This window comes from Megascapheus bottae, chromosome X (genome assembly GCF_031878675.1).
Source record: "Megascapheus bottae isolate mThoBot1 chromosome X, mThoBot2.hap1, whole genome shotgun sequence".
Classification (NCBI taxonomy): domain Eukaryota; kingdom Metazoa; phylum Chordata; class Mammalia; order Rodentia; family Geomyidae; genus Megascapheus; species Megascapheus bottae.
In genome coordinates, this window is record NC_143547.1 from 91,894,700 (window position 1) to 91,909,265 (window position 14,566).

The 14,566-nt window shown below is 41.0% G+C and overlaps 1 protein-coding gene across 1 annotated transcript in view; it reads left to right on the forward strand.

Annotated features, from left to right (window-relative positions):
- The window catches only part of Hprt1 (hypoxanthine phosphoribosyltransferase 1), a 58,693-nt gene extending 47,060 nt beyond the window's left edge, over window positions 1-11,633 (forward strand). The window contains exons 5-9 of the mRNA XM_090326816.1: window positions 2,275-2,292; window positions 4,432-4,514; window positions 9,893-9,939; window positions 10,114-10,190; window positions 11,048-11,633. Of these exons, the coding sequence (XP_090182942.1) occupies window positions 2,275-2,292; window positions 4,432-4,514; window positions 9,893-9,939; window positions 10,114-10,190; window positions 11,048-11,095 (273 nt within the window). The 3' untranslated portion in view covers window positions 11,096-11,633. The remainder of the gene's footprint in view (window positions 1-2,274; window positions 2,293-4,431; window positions 4,515-9,892; window positions 9,940-10,113; window positions 10,191-11,047) is intronic.
- Window positions 11,634-14,566: the final 2,933 nt, after the last annotated feature.

Sequence of the window (14,566 nt, forward strand, 5' to 3'; positions counted from 1 at the left end):
AGATTTTTTCTGGGTGCTGGGGGCTCACATCTGTAATCGTAGCTACTCAGGAGTCTGAGATATGAGGATCATGGCTCAAAGCCACCCTGGGCACTAAAGTTAGTGAGACAAAATATAAGAAGGCTAGGTATGTGGCTTAGTGGTAGAGTACTTTCCTAGCATATGTGGAACTCTATTTTCTATTCCTCAGTACCAAATAAACAGAAAAAAGCCAGAAATGGCGCTATGGCTTCAGTGGTAGAGTGCTAGCTTTGGGCTAAAGGAGCTCAGGAACAGTGCACAGGCTCTTGACTTCCAACCCCTGGGCTGGCAAAAAAAATGGGGCCAGGAGTTTGACCTAGAGGTAGAGTGCTTGCCTAGCCTGCACGAAGACCCGGGTTCGAATCCTTGACACCACATACATAGAAAAAAAAAGCCAGAAGTGGTGCTGAGGCTCAAGTGGTAGAGCTCTAGCCTTGAGAAAGTCCAAGGACGGTGCTCAGGCCCTGAGCTCAAGCCCAGGACTGGCCAAAGAAAAGTAGAAATATGCAGATTTAGGGTCTGGGAGTTTGGCCTAGTGGTAGAGTGCATGCACCAAGACACGGGTTCGATTCCCCGGTACACATACATAGAAAAAAAAACCTGGAAATGGTGCTATGGCTCAAGTGATAGAGCTCTAGCCTTGAGAAAGCCCAAAGATAATGCTCAGGCCCTGTGTTCAAGCCTCAGGACTGGCAAAAAAATAGAAAAATGCAGATTTAGGGCTGAGGGTATGGCTTAAATGGTAGACTACCAGTCCAGCAAGTGTGAGATTCTGAGTTTAACCACAGTAACACCAAAAAAAAAACATAGGGTAGGAATGTAGGTAGATAGACAGACAAGGTAAACAGATAGATAGAGACAGTGGATGTGTTGTGTGCTTGGTGACTACGAGTTTAGAAAAATATGTAGAGCATTAAAATTTTGATGTCATGATAAAGTATGTTGTTAGATAATAAACTATAGTTGTGCAAGGTACTGTTGGCTCACACCTGTAATCCTAGATCTGAGGAATTCAGTTCAAAGCCAACCAGGCAAGAAAGTTTGGGAAACTTTATCTCCAATGAACCACCGAAGAAGCTGGAAGTGAAACCATGGCTCAAGTGGTAGAACACTAGCTTTGAGCATAAAAACTAAGGGACAGTACTCAGGCCCTGAGTTCTAGCCTACCTCCCCCCCCCCAAAGAAAAATACTAATTGGAACAACAAATAAGCAGCTTAGTATAGATTTTCCTGTATAATCAATATGTGAAATGATAGAACCTTTCTTTACTCTGGGAAGTAACTATTGCATGATATTTTCTCTTAAGGAATCCTCTAGGTATGGAATTTTGAAATGAAAATGGGGCGAGGGTTTTTATGAGGAGGAAGTATTAATATCTTTCTTTTGTATAATCCAAAAATATGGATACATCTGAATTCTCTCTCTCTCCCTCTCCCTCCCACTTGAGCTGCAGTGCCACTAATAGCTTTTTCGACTTAGAATCCTCACATCTTTAGCCTCCTGAGTAGGAACATAGGTGTGAGCCTTCAGCTGCCATCTCAAAATTTCTGATTCTCAGATCTTAGCCTCCTGAGTAGCTAGGATCACAGGTGTGAGCCAACATGCCCTGCAGCTTTTTGTTTAAAAAATCTCAGTACTGCTGGCCAGGGTGGCTCACACCTGTAATCCTAGCTAATATCTGAGGATCACCCTTCAAAGCCAGCTCAGGCTCTAAAAAGTTCATGAGACTCTTATCTCCAATTAACCACCAGAAAACCAGAAGTGGCATTGTGGCTCAAGTGGTAGAGTGGCAGCCTTATGCTGAAGAGCTCAGGGACAACACCCAGGCTTAGAGTTCAACTCCCATGACCAACAAAAAAAAGTCTCAGTTCTGGGGCTGGGAGTTTGGGGCCAGGAGTTTGGCACAGTGGTAGAGTGCTTGCCTAGTATTCACAAAGATCCTGGTTCGATTCCTTGGTAGCACATATATAGAAAAAGCTGGAGGTGGTGCTGTGGCTCAAGTGGTAGAGCTAGCCTTGAGAAAGACCAAGAACTTGCTTAGGCCCTGAGTTCAAGCCCCAGGTTTGGCAAAAAAGAAAATCTCAGTACTAAGGACATCCAGTGCCAACAAATTGGCTTGTTTCAAGCAGAGTTTGCTTTGTAAAGTATCCACAAACAAGAATTTGAATGATTTCCTTAGAGCTTTTTATGATGTAATTCTACTGATTATTGAAGTACAAATGTACTGATACTCATTTCTCTTTTTCTCCTAGAATGTCTTGATTGTTGAAGTAAGTTCTACATTTAATTTTAATATAGTATTTATGACTTTTCTGTCTTAATGTTCTGCATCCTAAAGGTAAGCCAGGAAAAGAAACTTTTCATCATCAGTTTTATGGTAGGCTTGTGTTCTGTCAATATAGTGAAGGTAGACCAGGCTGGGAGAGAACCTGTAATCCTAGTGCCCAGGAGACTTGGGCAGGAGGATCTCAAAAGCCAGCCTGGGCTGTATAGTTACTGTTTGGGGAAAGAAAAAATTGGAGACTACTTAATGATTTGCTTTACTGATAATGGACAAGGTGTGTGTGTTTGTATAATTTAGTGCCTTGCTTAATTTTTTGCTTTCTGAAATATAAAATTGTTATATGGCAAATAATTTTTGTATAAATGCTATTTTATATTCAAGAATCAATGAATATTGTAAATGCACTATTTTAGATTGGCTATTATGTTCTTTTTTTAAACTATTTTTAGTTTACATCATATTTCAAATGCCATGTTTAACAAACGAGTGTTCAAGATATTATGTTCTTTTTTAAATTTTTTTTCTTTTTTTATTGTAATGTATAGAGGGTTTAGAGTTATATTCGCCAGATAGTAGGTGCATTACTTCTCACACTGATACCCTTTCTCATGTGTTTGTCCCCATTTCCCTTCCTCCACCCCTCCCAATCATCTTGTTTTCCCCCTTTCCTATTCCAAATAAACCAATGTATATACAATATGCCAGGTAATAAAGTCAGATACTGTAACAATGTGAGATTAACCAAAGGGCAACAAAAGAGAAGAGTTCTACCATTTGAGGCACTGTACCACTTCTGTGTTTTAAAATTCCTAAAGAGTGGGTGGTTTCAATGAAGAGCATCAGGGTTATGGTTTATGGTTTCTGCTAAGGACCATTTGGGTTTTTGTAACGTCATTCACAGCCATCAATGCAGGCAAAAGAGCCTCAGGAGGCCAAGGGAAAATGCAGAGACACATACATAAGTCTGTCCCATCATGTAGTAAATGATTTAAGAATGGCCAGCCATATCCTGCCCCTGGTTTTATGGGTGGTAGTTTTGGATAATGCCCTACTGTTTTACTGAATAGCCCAGATTCACTTTAAAGACATTTAGGAAAACCTTATTCATTTGGATACTTTTTAAGATGATACAAATAGTATTTTGGAAAGTGTGTTCTGTTAACCAAATACAGAGATTTGGGAAGGAGAGAGTCCCTGTCTTGAATTTAGGAAGAAAAAAATCTAAAATTCCTTTTGTAAAGAAGTGGATAAGCAGGGTGCTGGTGGCTCATGCCTGTAATCCTACTCAGGATGCTGATAATCTGCAGATCATGATTCAAAGCCTGCCTAGGCAGGAAAGGCTGTGAGACTCTTATCTCCATTTAAAAACCAGAAAACTACAAGTGGAGCTGTGGCTCAGTGTGGTTAAAGCATTAGCCTAGAGCAGAAAAGCTCAAGGACAGCTCCCGGGCCCTGAGTTAAAGTCCTGTGGCTGAGCAAAACAAAACAAAACAAAGAAGTGGCCAAGCCAGGTACGGAAGGCTAATGACTTCTTTGCTACTTAGGAGGCCTGAGATTTAAGGACTGCAGTTAAAAGCCAGTACAGGCAGTCAACTGCATGAGACTCTTATCTCCAGTTAACCACCAAAACGTCAAAAGTGGAGCTGTGGCTCAAGTGGTAGAGTGCTAGCCCTTGAATGAAAGAAAGATAAGAAACATTGTCTGAGTCCCAGCCCCAAAACCTGTACAAAAGAAAAAAATGGGGTAACATACCTTTCTAACATGATCACAAGTTCAAGACCAGTGTTGAATACATAGCAAGACCTTGTCTCAACAAAAGATTACAGATGTAGACAATATTCACATGTACGTAATTAAATTTGCTGTTCTTGACCCCTTTATGCCTAGAAAATTCTAGTATTAAGGATTGGCAGTCTCAGTACTTATTAAGTAAGGCCCACATGGCTTACAGTTTACTGACTAACCAGAGTATGTGAATTTTCATGAGAACTACTACACTGTTAAGAAATGCCATTGTGCCATGACAAAATGTCTGAATGTTGAGGTTTGGGTATTATGTATTTGTATAGTGACTACAAATGTGCTGTATTTTCTATCATTTAAAATGTCTTTTCTATTTTTAAAGGATATAATTGACACTGGCAAAACAATGCAGACCTTGCTTTCCTTGGTGAAGCAACATAATCCAAAGATGGTCAAGGTTGCAAGGTATGTATGACCTTTTGAAATAATGCTTTTTTTCATTTGGAAGATTAATTAGACAATTGTTTCTTTGTCAGGATGTTGCTGGATATTGCTCTCGGCTATCATTTAATCTTCAAGAAGTAATACCGTCTCAAATGAAACTGAGAAAATAGCCTTTGTAAAGATTTTATAGTCACATTTGTTCCTCTGTATCCATTGGGGTGGGGGGAGGGACTGGGTCTGGTAGCCCCACAAACACCAAGGTCCCCAGATGTTCACATCTTTGATATACAATAAGGGATTATGTGCTAGTATTTGAATAGGATATCTCCATATCCTCCCATATACTTTGCATCTTCTCTAGATTACTTATAAAACACAGTGTAAATATTATGCAATGTTTTTAGGGTATTTTCATCTGCTTTTAAGTTTAATAGATGTAGAACTCAAAGATAAGAGCCAACTGTATTATTAACATTTGGTTTATCAGCATGCTAATGTTATTAACTTGTCCTGAGTAGCATGGTAGAGAGTTTGGCCTGAAAATGTGGAACTGCTGGAATCAGTGACAGCACTGTGTCTTGTTTTGTGTCCATGGCTGAAATTTTATTATTTTGCCAGTCCTGGGGCTTGAACTCTGGGCCTGGGTGCTGTCCCTGAACTCTTTAGCTGAAGGCTACCACTCTACCACTTGAACCACAGCACTTATTCTGGCTTTTTCTATGTATGTGGTATCAAGGAATTGAACCCAGGACTTTGTGCATGCAACTGTCCAAAGATATAGTAAGCTATAAGAGATGAAATCTGAATTCCAAGAACTGGCTCTGTCAGTGCTTTCATCACTTTTTGTTTTGATTTTTGTTTGTACATTTGAAGTTTTACAACTGTACCCTTTATTTTAAATCATTGACCAATCTGTGATTTTTTTTCTATGGGGGTGATTAGCTGTTCGTTTTTGCTTTTTTGTGCTGGTACTGGGGCTTGAACTCAGGACATTATTCTGGCTTGGCTTTTCTGCTCAAGGCTAGAGCTCTACCACTTGAACCACAACACCACTTCCAGCTTTTTTTCTATGTATGTGGTTCCCATGTCTAGGCAAGCACTCTACCACTAGGCTAAACTCCCGGCCCCTGCTTCCAGATTTTTGATTGTTAATTGGAGATAAGTCTCACAGACTTACCTGACCAAGCTTATTTTGAACCATAATCCTCAGACCTTAGCCTCCTAAGTTTACAGGCATGAGCCACAGTAACCTAGTGAATTAGCTGATTTTTATAAACCTCTTTTAAAGAGTCAAAGTATCTGTCTAATGGCTTACACAGAATAAAGCAGTGAGAGTTGCCAGTCAGTCAGTCAGTAGTCTGTTCTTACGGGCTTTTCTGTAGCTGGCACATGTACGTCATTGAGATTGTGTGTTGCTAGAGGTGTGATGTCCTGAAAGTGCTCTTAGAAATATAATGTAGTTGGCATGCATCAATATCTTTTGACCTTTTTTCTCTAATATTCTGCCTCACTATGAATTGAATATAATAAGATATTTTATATATCTGTTTTTAAGGTATTGTTTTGTTTTTGTTGGTTGTGGGGTTTGAACTTGGGGTCTGGGCACTGTCCCTGAGCTTTTCAAAAAGCTCAAGGCTACTGCCCTACCCCTTGAGCCACAGCACCAGTTTTATTGTGGGGAGATAAGAGTCTTGCAGGTGCCCAGGCTGACTTTGAACTGTGTGAACCATGATCCCCAGATCTCAGCCTTTTCAGTAGCTAGGATTACAGGCATGAGCTACTGGCATCTAGCCTGCTTTAATTTTTATATGAGGTATTTTGTATGTTTGTGCTTTATGTCTAATAATGAGACATACAAAGCATATCATTCAGTGAGGGTTTAGAATGATCAATTAATCTTTTTCCCCTGGTCTTGAACTCGGGACCCAGCTGCTACCCCTGATTTGTTTAAGGAGCCTACCACTTGAGCCACAGTTTGGTATTTATTGGAGATGAGAGTCTTCATGGACAGTCCTGCTCAGGCTGGCTTTGAACCAAGAGCTTCAAAGCTTAGCCTCCTGAATAGCTGGGATTATAGTCGTAAGTCACTGTTACCTCGCTTTAATTAAACTTTTAAATTAAAAATATTTTGGGGACAGGGAGTGTGTGTCTAGCATGCAAGAAGCCCAGGGTTCAAATCCTTGGTACCACATACACAGAAAAAGCTGGAAGTGGTGCTGTAGCTCAAGGACAGTGACCAGGCCGTGAGTTCAAGCCCCAGGATTGGAAAAAAAATACAAACAATAAAAAGGGGGTTGTAGGTGTATGCTGAAGTGGTGGAACATTGAGTTCAGAATCACTACCACCAAATAAATAAATAACACATATACAAACACAAAACTCTATTATCGGATATGAATATATGATGACATGGTTCACTGGAATATACTTTGAGAGTTAAAAAAAAACAAAAACACAAAAGTGAATATGGCTGGGCACCAGTAGCTTCTGCTTGTAATCCTTGCTACTAAGGTTGATATCTGAGGTTTGTGGTTTGAAGCTAGCCTAAGCAGGAATGTCTGAGAGACTCCCACCTTTAGTTAGTAAGCAAAAATCCAGAATGGAAGTATGGCTCAAGTGGTAGTGTGCCATCCCCAGCAAGCTTGAGACCCTGACTTCAAATCTCAGTATTGCTAAAGACAAAACGAAAACATGCCCTAATTATGTAATTACAGTAAGCCTCCAGAAGTTGCACTACTAGTCATTTATCTCAGATAAATAAAAAATATATGTCCACATAAAAATCTGAACATGAATATTCATGTCAGCATCATTTGTGATAGCCCCAAACTAAAAGCAACCCAAGCATCCTGCTGTAGGTAAATGGCTCAATAACAGTGTATCTCTTCACACTCAGCCATATACAACAGAACTATTGATGGACCTTAAGGAAATGATGCCAGTTAGAGTCATCAGAAAGTCAGATGCTGTGTGATCCCCACATACTCAACATTTGTGCAATGCCAAACTTACAAAGCTAGAGAATACCCTAGTAGATACCAGGGGAGTTATGTGATGCTAGTTGTGGTAGTGATTACATATGTCTACACATACGCTACAGTTGCTTAAAGCCTTACAAGCACATGGACCTGCATGGGAACATGCATGAAAGATTGGGTAATCTAGATGAGGTCAGTTAGTTCACGGATATCCTTGTTTTGGTTGTGATAGACTGTTGTGGGACAAGTTGTTACTGTTGGAAGAAATTGCATGGAAGACTTTAGGGACCTCCCTGGGGTTTTTTTTGCCACTTTCTATGAAAATAAAAATTTTGATAAAGCTATCAACATTTAGCTATACTGAGTCATCTTTTTGTTGTTGGTTGTGGGACTTGAACTTAGGGCCTTCATGCTGTCCCTGAGTCACTTTGTGTTCAAGAATAGTGCTCTTGCACTTGAGCCACAGCACCATTTCCAGGTTTTGAGTGGTTCATTGGAGCTAAGAGTCTCATGGAGACTTCTCTGCCCAAGCTAACTTTGAACATTGATCCTTAGATCTCAGCCTCCTGAGTAGCTAGCCACTAGTGCCCAGCAAGGCCTGAAGTTAAAAAAAAGGCTGGGTGTGGTGACTCACACCTGTGAATCCTAGCTACTCAGGAGGCCAAGATCTGAGGATCATGGTTCAAAGCCAGTCAGGGCACTAAGAAGTCCGTGAGACTCTTATCTCTAATTAATCACCAGAAAAAGAGAAGTGGTAGCCTTATGCTGAAGAGCTCAGGGAGAACACCCAGGCCCAGAGTTCAAGTCCCATAACCGACCAAAAAAAATAGTACCATCGGGGTACCAGTGGCTAACGCCTATAATACTAGGATACCTAAGAAGCTGAGAAGTTTCTTTTCTTTTCTTTCTTTCTTTCTTTCTTTCTTTCTTTCTTTCTTTCTTTCTTTCTTTCTTTCTTCCCTCCCTTCCCCTCCCTTCCCCTCCCCTCCCCTCCCCTTCCCCCCCCTTCCCCTTCTCCTTCCCTCTTTCCCTCCTTCCCTCCTTCCCTCCTTCCCTCCTTCCCTCCTTCCCTCATTTTGTCATGGGGCTTGAAACCTGGGCCTAGATGCTGTCTCTTCAGCCCTATCCCTTGAGCCACAATGTTACTTCCGGTTTTCTGGTGGTTGATTGGAGATAAAGAATCTCATGGACTTTAGTGCCCAGGCTGGCTTTGAAGGGTGATCCTCAGATCTTAGCCTCCTGAGTTGCTAGGATTATAGGTGTGAGATACTGTGCCCAGCTCAGTCTCTTATTTTTAACCACCAAAAAACCCGAAGTAGAGCTTGGCTCAAAGTAGTAGAGCATTAGCCTTGAGCACACAAAAGCTCAGGAGAGTACCCAGGCTCTTGAGCTCAAGCCCCAGGATCATCAGGTACACAAAAACAAATTAGGGACCAGAAGTATGGTTCCGGTGGTAGAGTTCCAGCCAGTGAGCTTTGAATCCTGGTCTTGGGGGGAAAAAAGTTAATTCCTTTAACATACTGTTTTGTTTAGCCTGAGGTTGTCTTTGTAAGCCAAGTATTACAAGTCTTTCCTACATGCTTTACAACTTAGTGATTATGTGTCCTGGGGATTTTCACCACTTTTGTTCATGCTCACTCGTGTTCTATCTTCTAGATTATCTTCCATTCATGTAGGTCTCAAGACTACCCATCAGTCCTAGGTAGAGGGCAGTGAAAGGCCTTGAGTGTATTGGGAACTCATTGCTGCCCCTTGCCAGTGATGCCCATGATTTACTTCTATTACTACTACTACTACTACTACTACTACTACTACTACTACTACTACTACTATTTTGCCAGTCCTGGGGCTGGGGCTGGGTACTGCTCTTGAACTTGGTCAAGGCTAGTGCTCTACCACTTGAGCCACAGCACCACTTCCAGCTTTTTTCTGTATATGTAGTACTGAGGAGTCAAACTCAGGGCTTCATGCATGCTAGGCAGGCACTCTACCAATTGGCTGTGCTTCCAGCCCTGATTTACTTCTCTATTTCAGGCTTCTTTTGGAAGCATTAAACTAACCATGGCATATTACATGCATAAACGGTTTTTGTGTGTTCTGGTCCTGGAGCTTGAACTCAGGGCCTTGGTGCTGTCCTTGATTTGTTCAAGGCCAGTGCTCTGCTACTTGAATCACAGCTCCACTTCAGGCTCTTTTGATTGTTAATAGGAGATAAGAAACTTCACAGATTGTCCTGCTCAGGCTGAAATTGCCATCTTCAGTTCTCAACCACCTGAGTAGCCAGGATTACAAGCATGAGCCAATAGCACCTGGTTTGATGAAACAGCTTGATGAAATACTATTTAGGAACATGATTGTTTTCTTTTGTTGTGCCCTGTAGTCTTTCCATATGTTACACATGTTGTATTTTGTAATTAACAGCTTGCTGGTGAAAAGGACCTCTCGAAGTGTTGGATATAGGCCAGACTGTAAGTACATTACTTTTTGCTAATCATTCACTCATCTTTAACCTACAAAAGGTTTATATGAAATAGCTTAGAGCTACTTCAGAGAATATTTGTAAAGAAGGCACATTTGCAGGCATTAGATATGAAAGTAATGTTTTCTGTATCTAAATGATAACTTGAGATTCTTCTTTTCAGTTGTTGGTTTTGAAATTCCAGACAAGTTTGTTGTTGGATATGCCCTTGACTATAATGAGTACTTCAGGGATTTGAATGTAAGTAGTGCTTCTCTTTCTTCATCTCATTTTTCAAAACCCACATAAAAATTTAGAAAAGGGAAGAATTGTTTTCTCCTTTCCAGCACCTCATAATTTGACCAGACTGATGGTTCCCATTAGTCACATAAAGCTGTAGTCAAGTACAGATGTCCCTAGAACTGGAACCTGGCCAGGCTAGTATGACACTTATTGCTGGCTGAAATAGTCGAACGGCTTTAAGATATAATAACTATCTCATTATTGTTTTCGATGATAAATTGGGTCATAACTAAGAAAGAAATGATAGAGTTTAAGGCTTTAAATTCTTTCTGCTTTAAACCCCCACCTCCTACTCTAGAGGCAGGAGAGTCCTGTGTGTGTGCTTATGAATGTGGTGTGTTTGTGAACATGGGTGAATGTGTGGCCATGGAGTGTTGATGAGAGTGGGAGGCTGTGTTTGAGCATGGACGTTTATGAACATGAGCACGTGTTTGTGTGCACAGTGGGTGTTAGGGAACATGGATAAGGAGGATTTAGGAGGCCTACACTGAGAATGCCATCTCAAGCAGGTTTCTCCGTCTTGCTTGAACTCCTTGCCGTAAGCCCATTTTAACAGGACCTAGAATTCTCTGCTATATTTCCTTCTCACAGTTACATACTTTGAGATCCAGAAGCGAATTAATGGGCTAAATGGCTTTGTCCTCAAAATATACTCTCTGAAAGTGAATAGCCTGGAGTTCAAGTGTTGCATGTGTTTGTTTAGTAAGAACCAGGTCAGCATAATAACTATTCTTACAAGATAGAGAAAATACTATCCTTGTCTTTCATTTCATAACACACTCTTCTAATGTGAGTTTCTGCGGTTTTTTTTATAGCATGTTTGTGTCATTAGTGAAACTGGAAAAGCCAAGTACAAAGCTTAAGACAAGCGTTCAAATGGAGTGTGGAAACACGAGGAGTTCCATTGACGTCATCAGATGTTCCTAGTTCTGTGGCCATCTGCTTAGTAAAGCTTTTTTGCATGAACCTTCTAAGAATTTTATCTGTTTTGTATTTTAGAAACGTCAGTTGCTGCATTCTTAAACTTTTTATTTGCACTATGAGCCTATAGGCGGATTACCAGTTCCCAGTGGATAGATTGTTTAACTTGTGAATCGAAAAGTCTCTTAAACGACACCACTATTCAATGATAATATTGAAATTGTATCTGTAAGAAGCATTTAAAGAGAAGATATATTAGTTTTTTAATTGGTATTTTAATTTTTATATATTTGGGGGAAAATGGAGGTGATTGAGCATTGTTAATTGTACCACCATGCATTTGGAACAGTCAGAGACAGTTCTCACCAGTAATAACAGCCGGTTCAGTAGTAGTGACAGTGTTGGCTCACTTGCTCAGATTGTTTCTGTGAATCTTGTCAACAGTTCCTTTCAAATGCAAATAAATAAAGTTCAAATCCATTGCTTTTCGAACTCTTGAATATAAAAGGCCTTAAAAATAAGAGCTATTCCCCTTCAATGAAGCTACACATGCCTACCATTTCCATCTACAAACTAACAGTATATTTTTCTATTGGTTTCTATTTATATTTTTCTTCCATTTCAGTAACAAGTTTAAATTATAATCTTTTTTTTGTTAGTTATGGGACTTGAACTCTGGATTTGGATGTTGACCCTGAGCTCTTCAGCTCAAGGCTACTGCCCTGCCCCTTGAGCCACAGCATCATTTCCAGTTTTGTTTTTTTTTTTTGGCCAGTCCCAGTGCTTGAACTCAGGGCCTGAGCACTGTACTTGGGGTTTCTCAAGGGTAGCTCTCCACCACTTGAGCCACAGAACCACTTCTGGATTTTTCTATGTATATGGTACGAACCCGGGTCTTCGTGCATGCTAGGCAAGCACTGTACCATTAGGCCAAACTCCCAGCCTTAAATTATAGTCTTTACCAAACACAGCAAATAATTTCTGGTAAACTGAACTGATGGCGCTAGCAAATTTCTTGTGTACTTCAGAGATATATTACACATTTTAGACACATGGTAAACTTTTTTTTGGTGCTAGTCATGGAGCTTGAACTCAGGGACTGGGTGCTCCTGCACCTGAGCTGTTTTGCTCAAGGCTAGGGATTTACCACTTGAGCCAGAACTCTAGTTCTGACCTTTTTGGTGGTTAGTTGGAGATAAGTGTCTTATGGACATTCCTGTCCAGGCTGGCTTTGAACTGTTATCCTCAGATCTTAGCCTCTTTAGTCCCTAGGATTGCAGGCGTGAGCCAGTGGCACCCAGATACATGATACACTTTGTTAAGAGAACACAGGTTTCTCCTAAAATTCCGTGAAGTTATTCAGAATGTAATGCTAGGCCACATCTCAACACAGTTTCAGATGTATGTGTCTTCTTAACCTCTATGTAGACAATTCATTGCTGACCAAAGAATAACAATCCCTTTTTATTTTCTAGAAGCAGGAGAAAAAATTTAAACCTAAAGTTTCAATTGCTCCCCTGTATTTCTTCTTGAAGTATGAGCTAGCAACATTGCGAGCAATTTCACTGTATTTATTTCTTTCAGAATTTTATATAAGGGTTGGGAGTTTTGCCTAGTGGTAGAGTGCTTGCAAAGCATGCATAAAGACCTGGGTTCAATTCCTCAGTACCACATACATAGAAAAAAGCTGGAAGTGGTGCTGTGCCTCATGTAGAAGAGCTCTAGCCTTGAGAAAAGGACAGTGCTCAGGCCCTGAGCTTAAGCCCCAGGACTGGCAAAAAAAATTATGTAAGCCAGACACTAGTACCACCCAAGTACTTTGGATGTTGAGATTTGAGACATGTGGTTCAAAGCCACCTAGGGCTTCGAGTCTGTGAGACTTCATTTCCAATAAACTAGTACTAAGGAGAAAAAGCTGGAAATGGCACAAGTGGTAGAGCTAGTGCTCTACCTTGAGCAAATAAAGCTCGGGGACAATGCACATACCTTGTGTTCAGGCCCCAGGACCAGCACGAAAACACTCATTAATATGTTCCAGGCCTAGAACTTCCTAGTTTATGAAACATCTTATTAATATTTTCTCAATTGGTCTTTAAACCTGATGTTACCATGTGTGAGTTCAACAGCCAGAATTAATCCTAAATCTCCCCCCCCCCCAAATATCTGCACACTGAGATCTGTCTCATGGCTGTCCTATGATGATGTGTTCTGCTCGCACTATTGATGCTCCTTTATTTGGTGGTACTAGGTTTTGAACTTGTGGCTAGTCAAGCTCTCTTCTAGTTGAACCATACGTCCAATTCTTTTTTTCCCTAGAAAAAAAGAGCAGCCTGTGCCATAAACCTACCTATGTTTACTGTGTAACTAGGATTACAGATTTTATTACAATGCCCAGATTACTGGTTGTGATGGAGATTATATCTTTTGGCTTGGGCTGGCCTTAAACTGACCCACTCTCTGCCAGCCAATTTGTTGGGTTTCCCAGTACCTGCTGTGCTTTTTATTTTTATTTATTTATTTCGTCGGTGTGGGACTTGAACTCTGGGCCTGAGCGTTGTCCCTGATCTCTTCAGCTCAAGGCTACTAGCCTAACCTTGAGTCACAGCGCCACTTATGGTTTTTTGGTGGTTAATTGGAGATAAGAGTCTCTTGGACTTTCCTGCTCAGGGTGGCTTCAAACTGTGATCCTCAGATCTCAGCCTTCTGAGTAGCTAGGATTACAGGCGTGAGCCACTGTTCCCGGCTTGCTTTTTTATTAATTCATTTATTTTTTGCCGGTTTTGAGGCTTGAACTCAGGGCCTGTCCCTGAGCCTCTCTGTGCTCAAGGCTACTACTATACCACTTGAGCCACAGCACCACTTCTAGCTTTTTCTGTTTGTGTTTCTGAAGAATCAAACCCAGGACTTCATGCAAGCACTCTACCCCTAAGCCATATTCCCAGCCCACAGTTTTTTCTTCCTTTTTATTTCTTTTTTTTGTGGCATTTGTGGGGCTTGAACTCTGAACCTGGATGCTGTCCTTGATCTCTTCAGCTCAAGGCTAGAGCTCTACCACTTGAGCCACTTCCTTGTTTTCTGGTGGTTAATTGGAGATAGGAGTCTCTCGGACTTTCCTGCTCAGTGTGGCTTCAAACTGTGAGCCTCAGATCTCAGCCTCCTGAGTACCTAGGATTACAGATGTGAGCCACCGGTGCTCAGCTCAGAAAGTTCTTTAAGCCCTGTCTTAGTAGAAAACGCTGAGCATAGTGCTACACTCCTATCATGCTGGCTAAAATGGGAAGCACAAATAAGATTGAGACCCAAAGTAACCTGTGCAAAAAGTGAGAGCCTATCTCAAAAATGACCAAAGTAGAGACAGTTGCTAGTGGCCTGCGGCTGTCATCCTAGCAAGTAAGGAGGCAAGATGTGAGGAG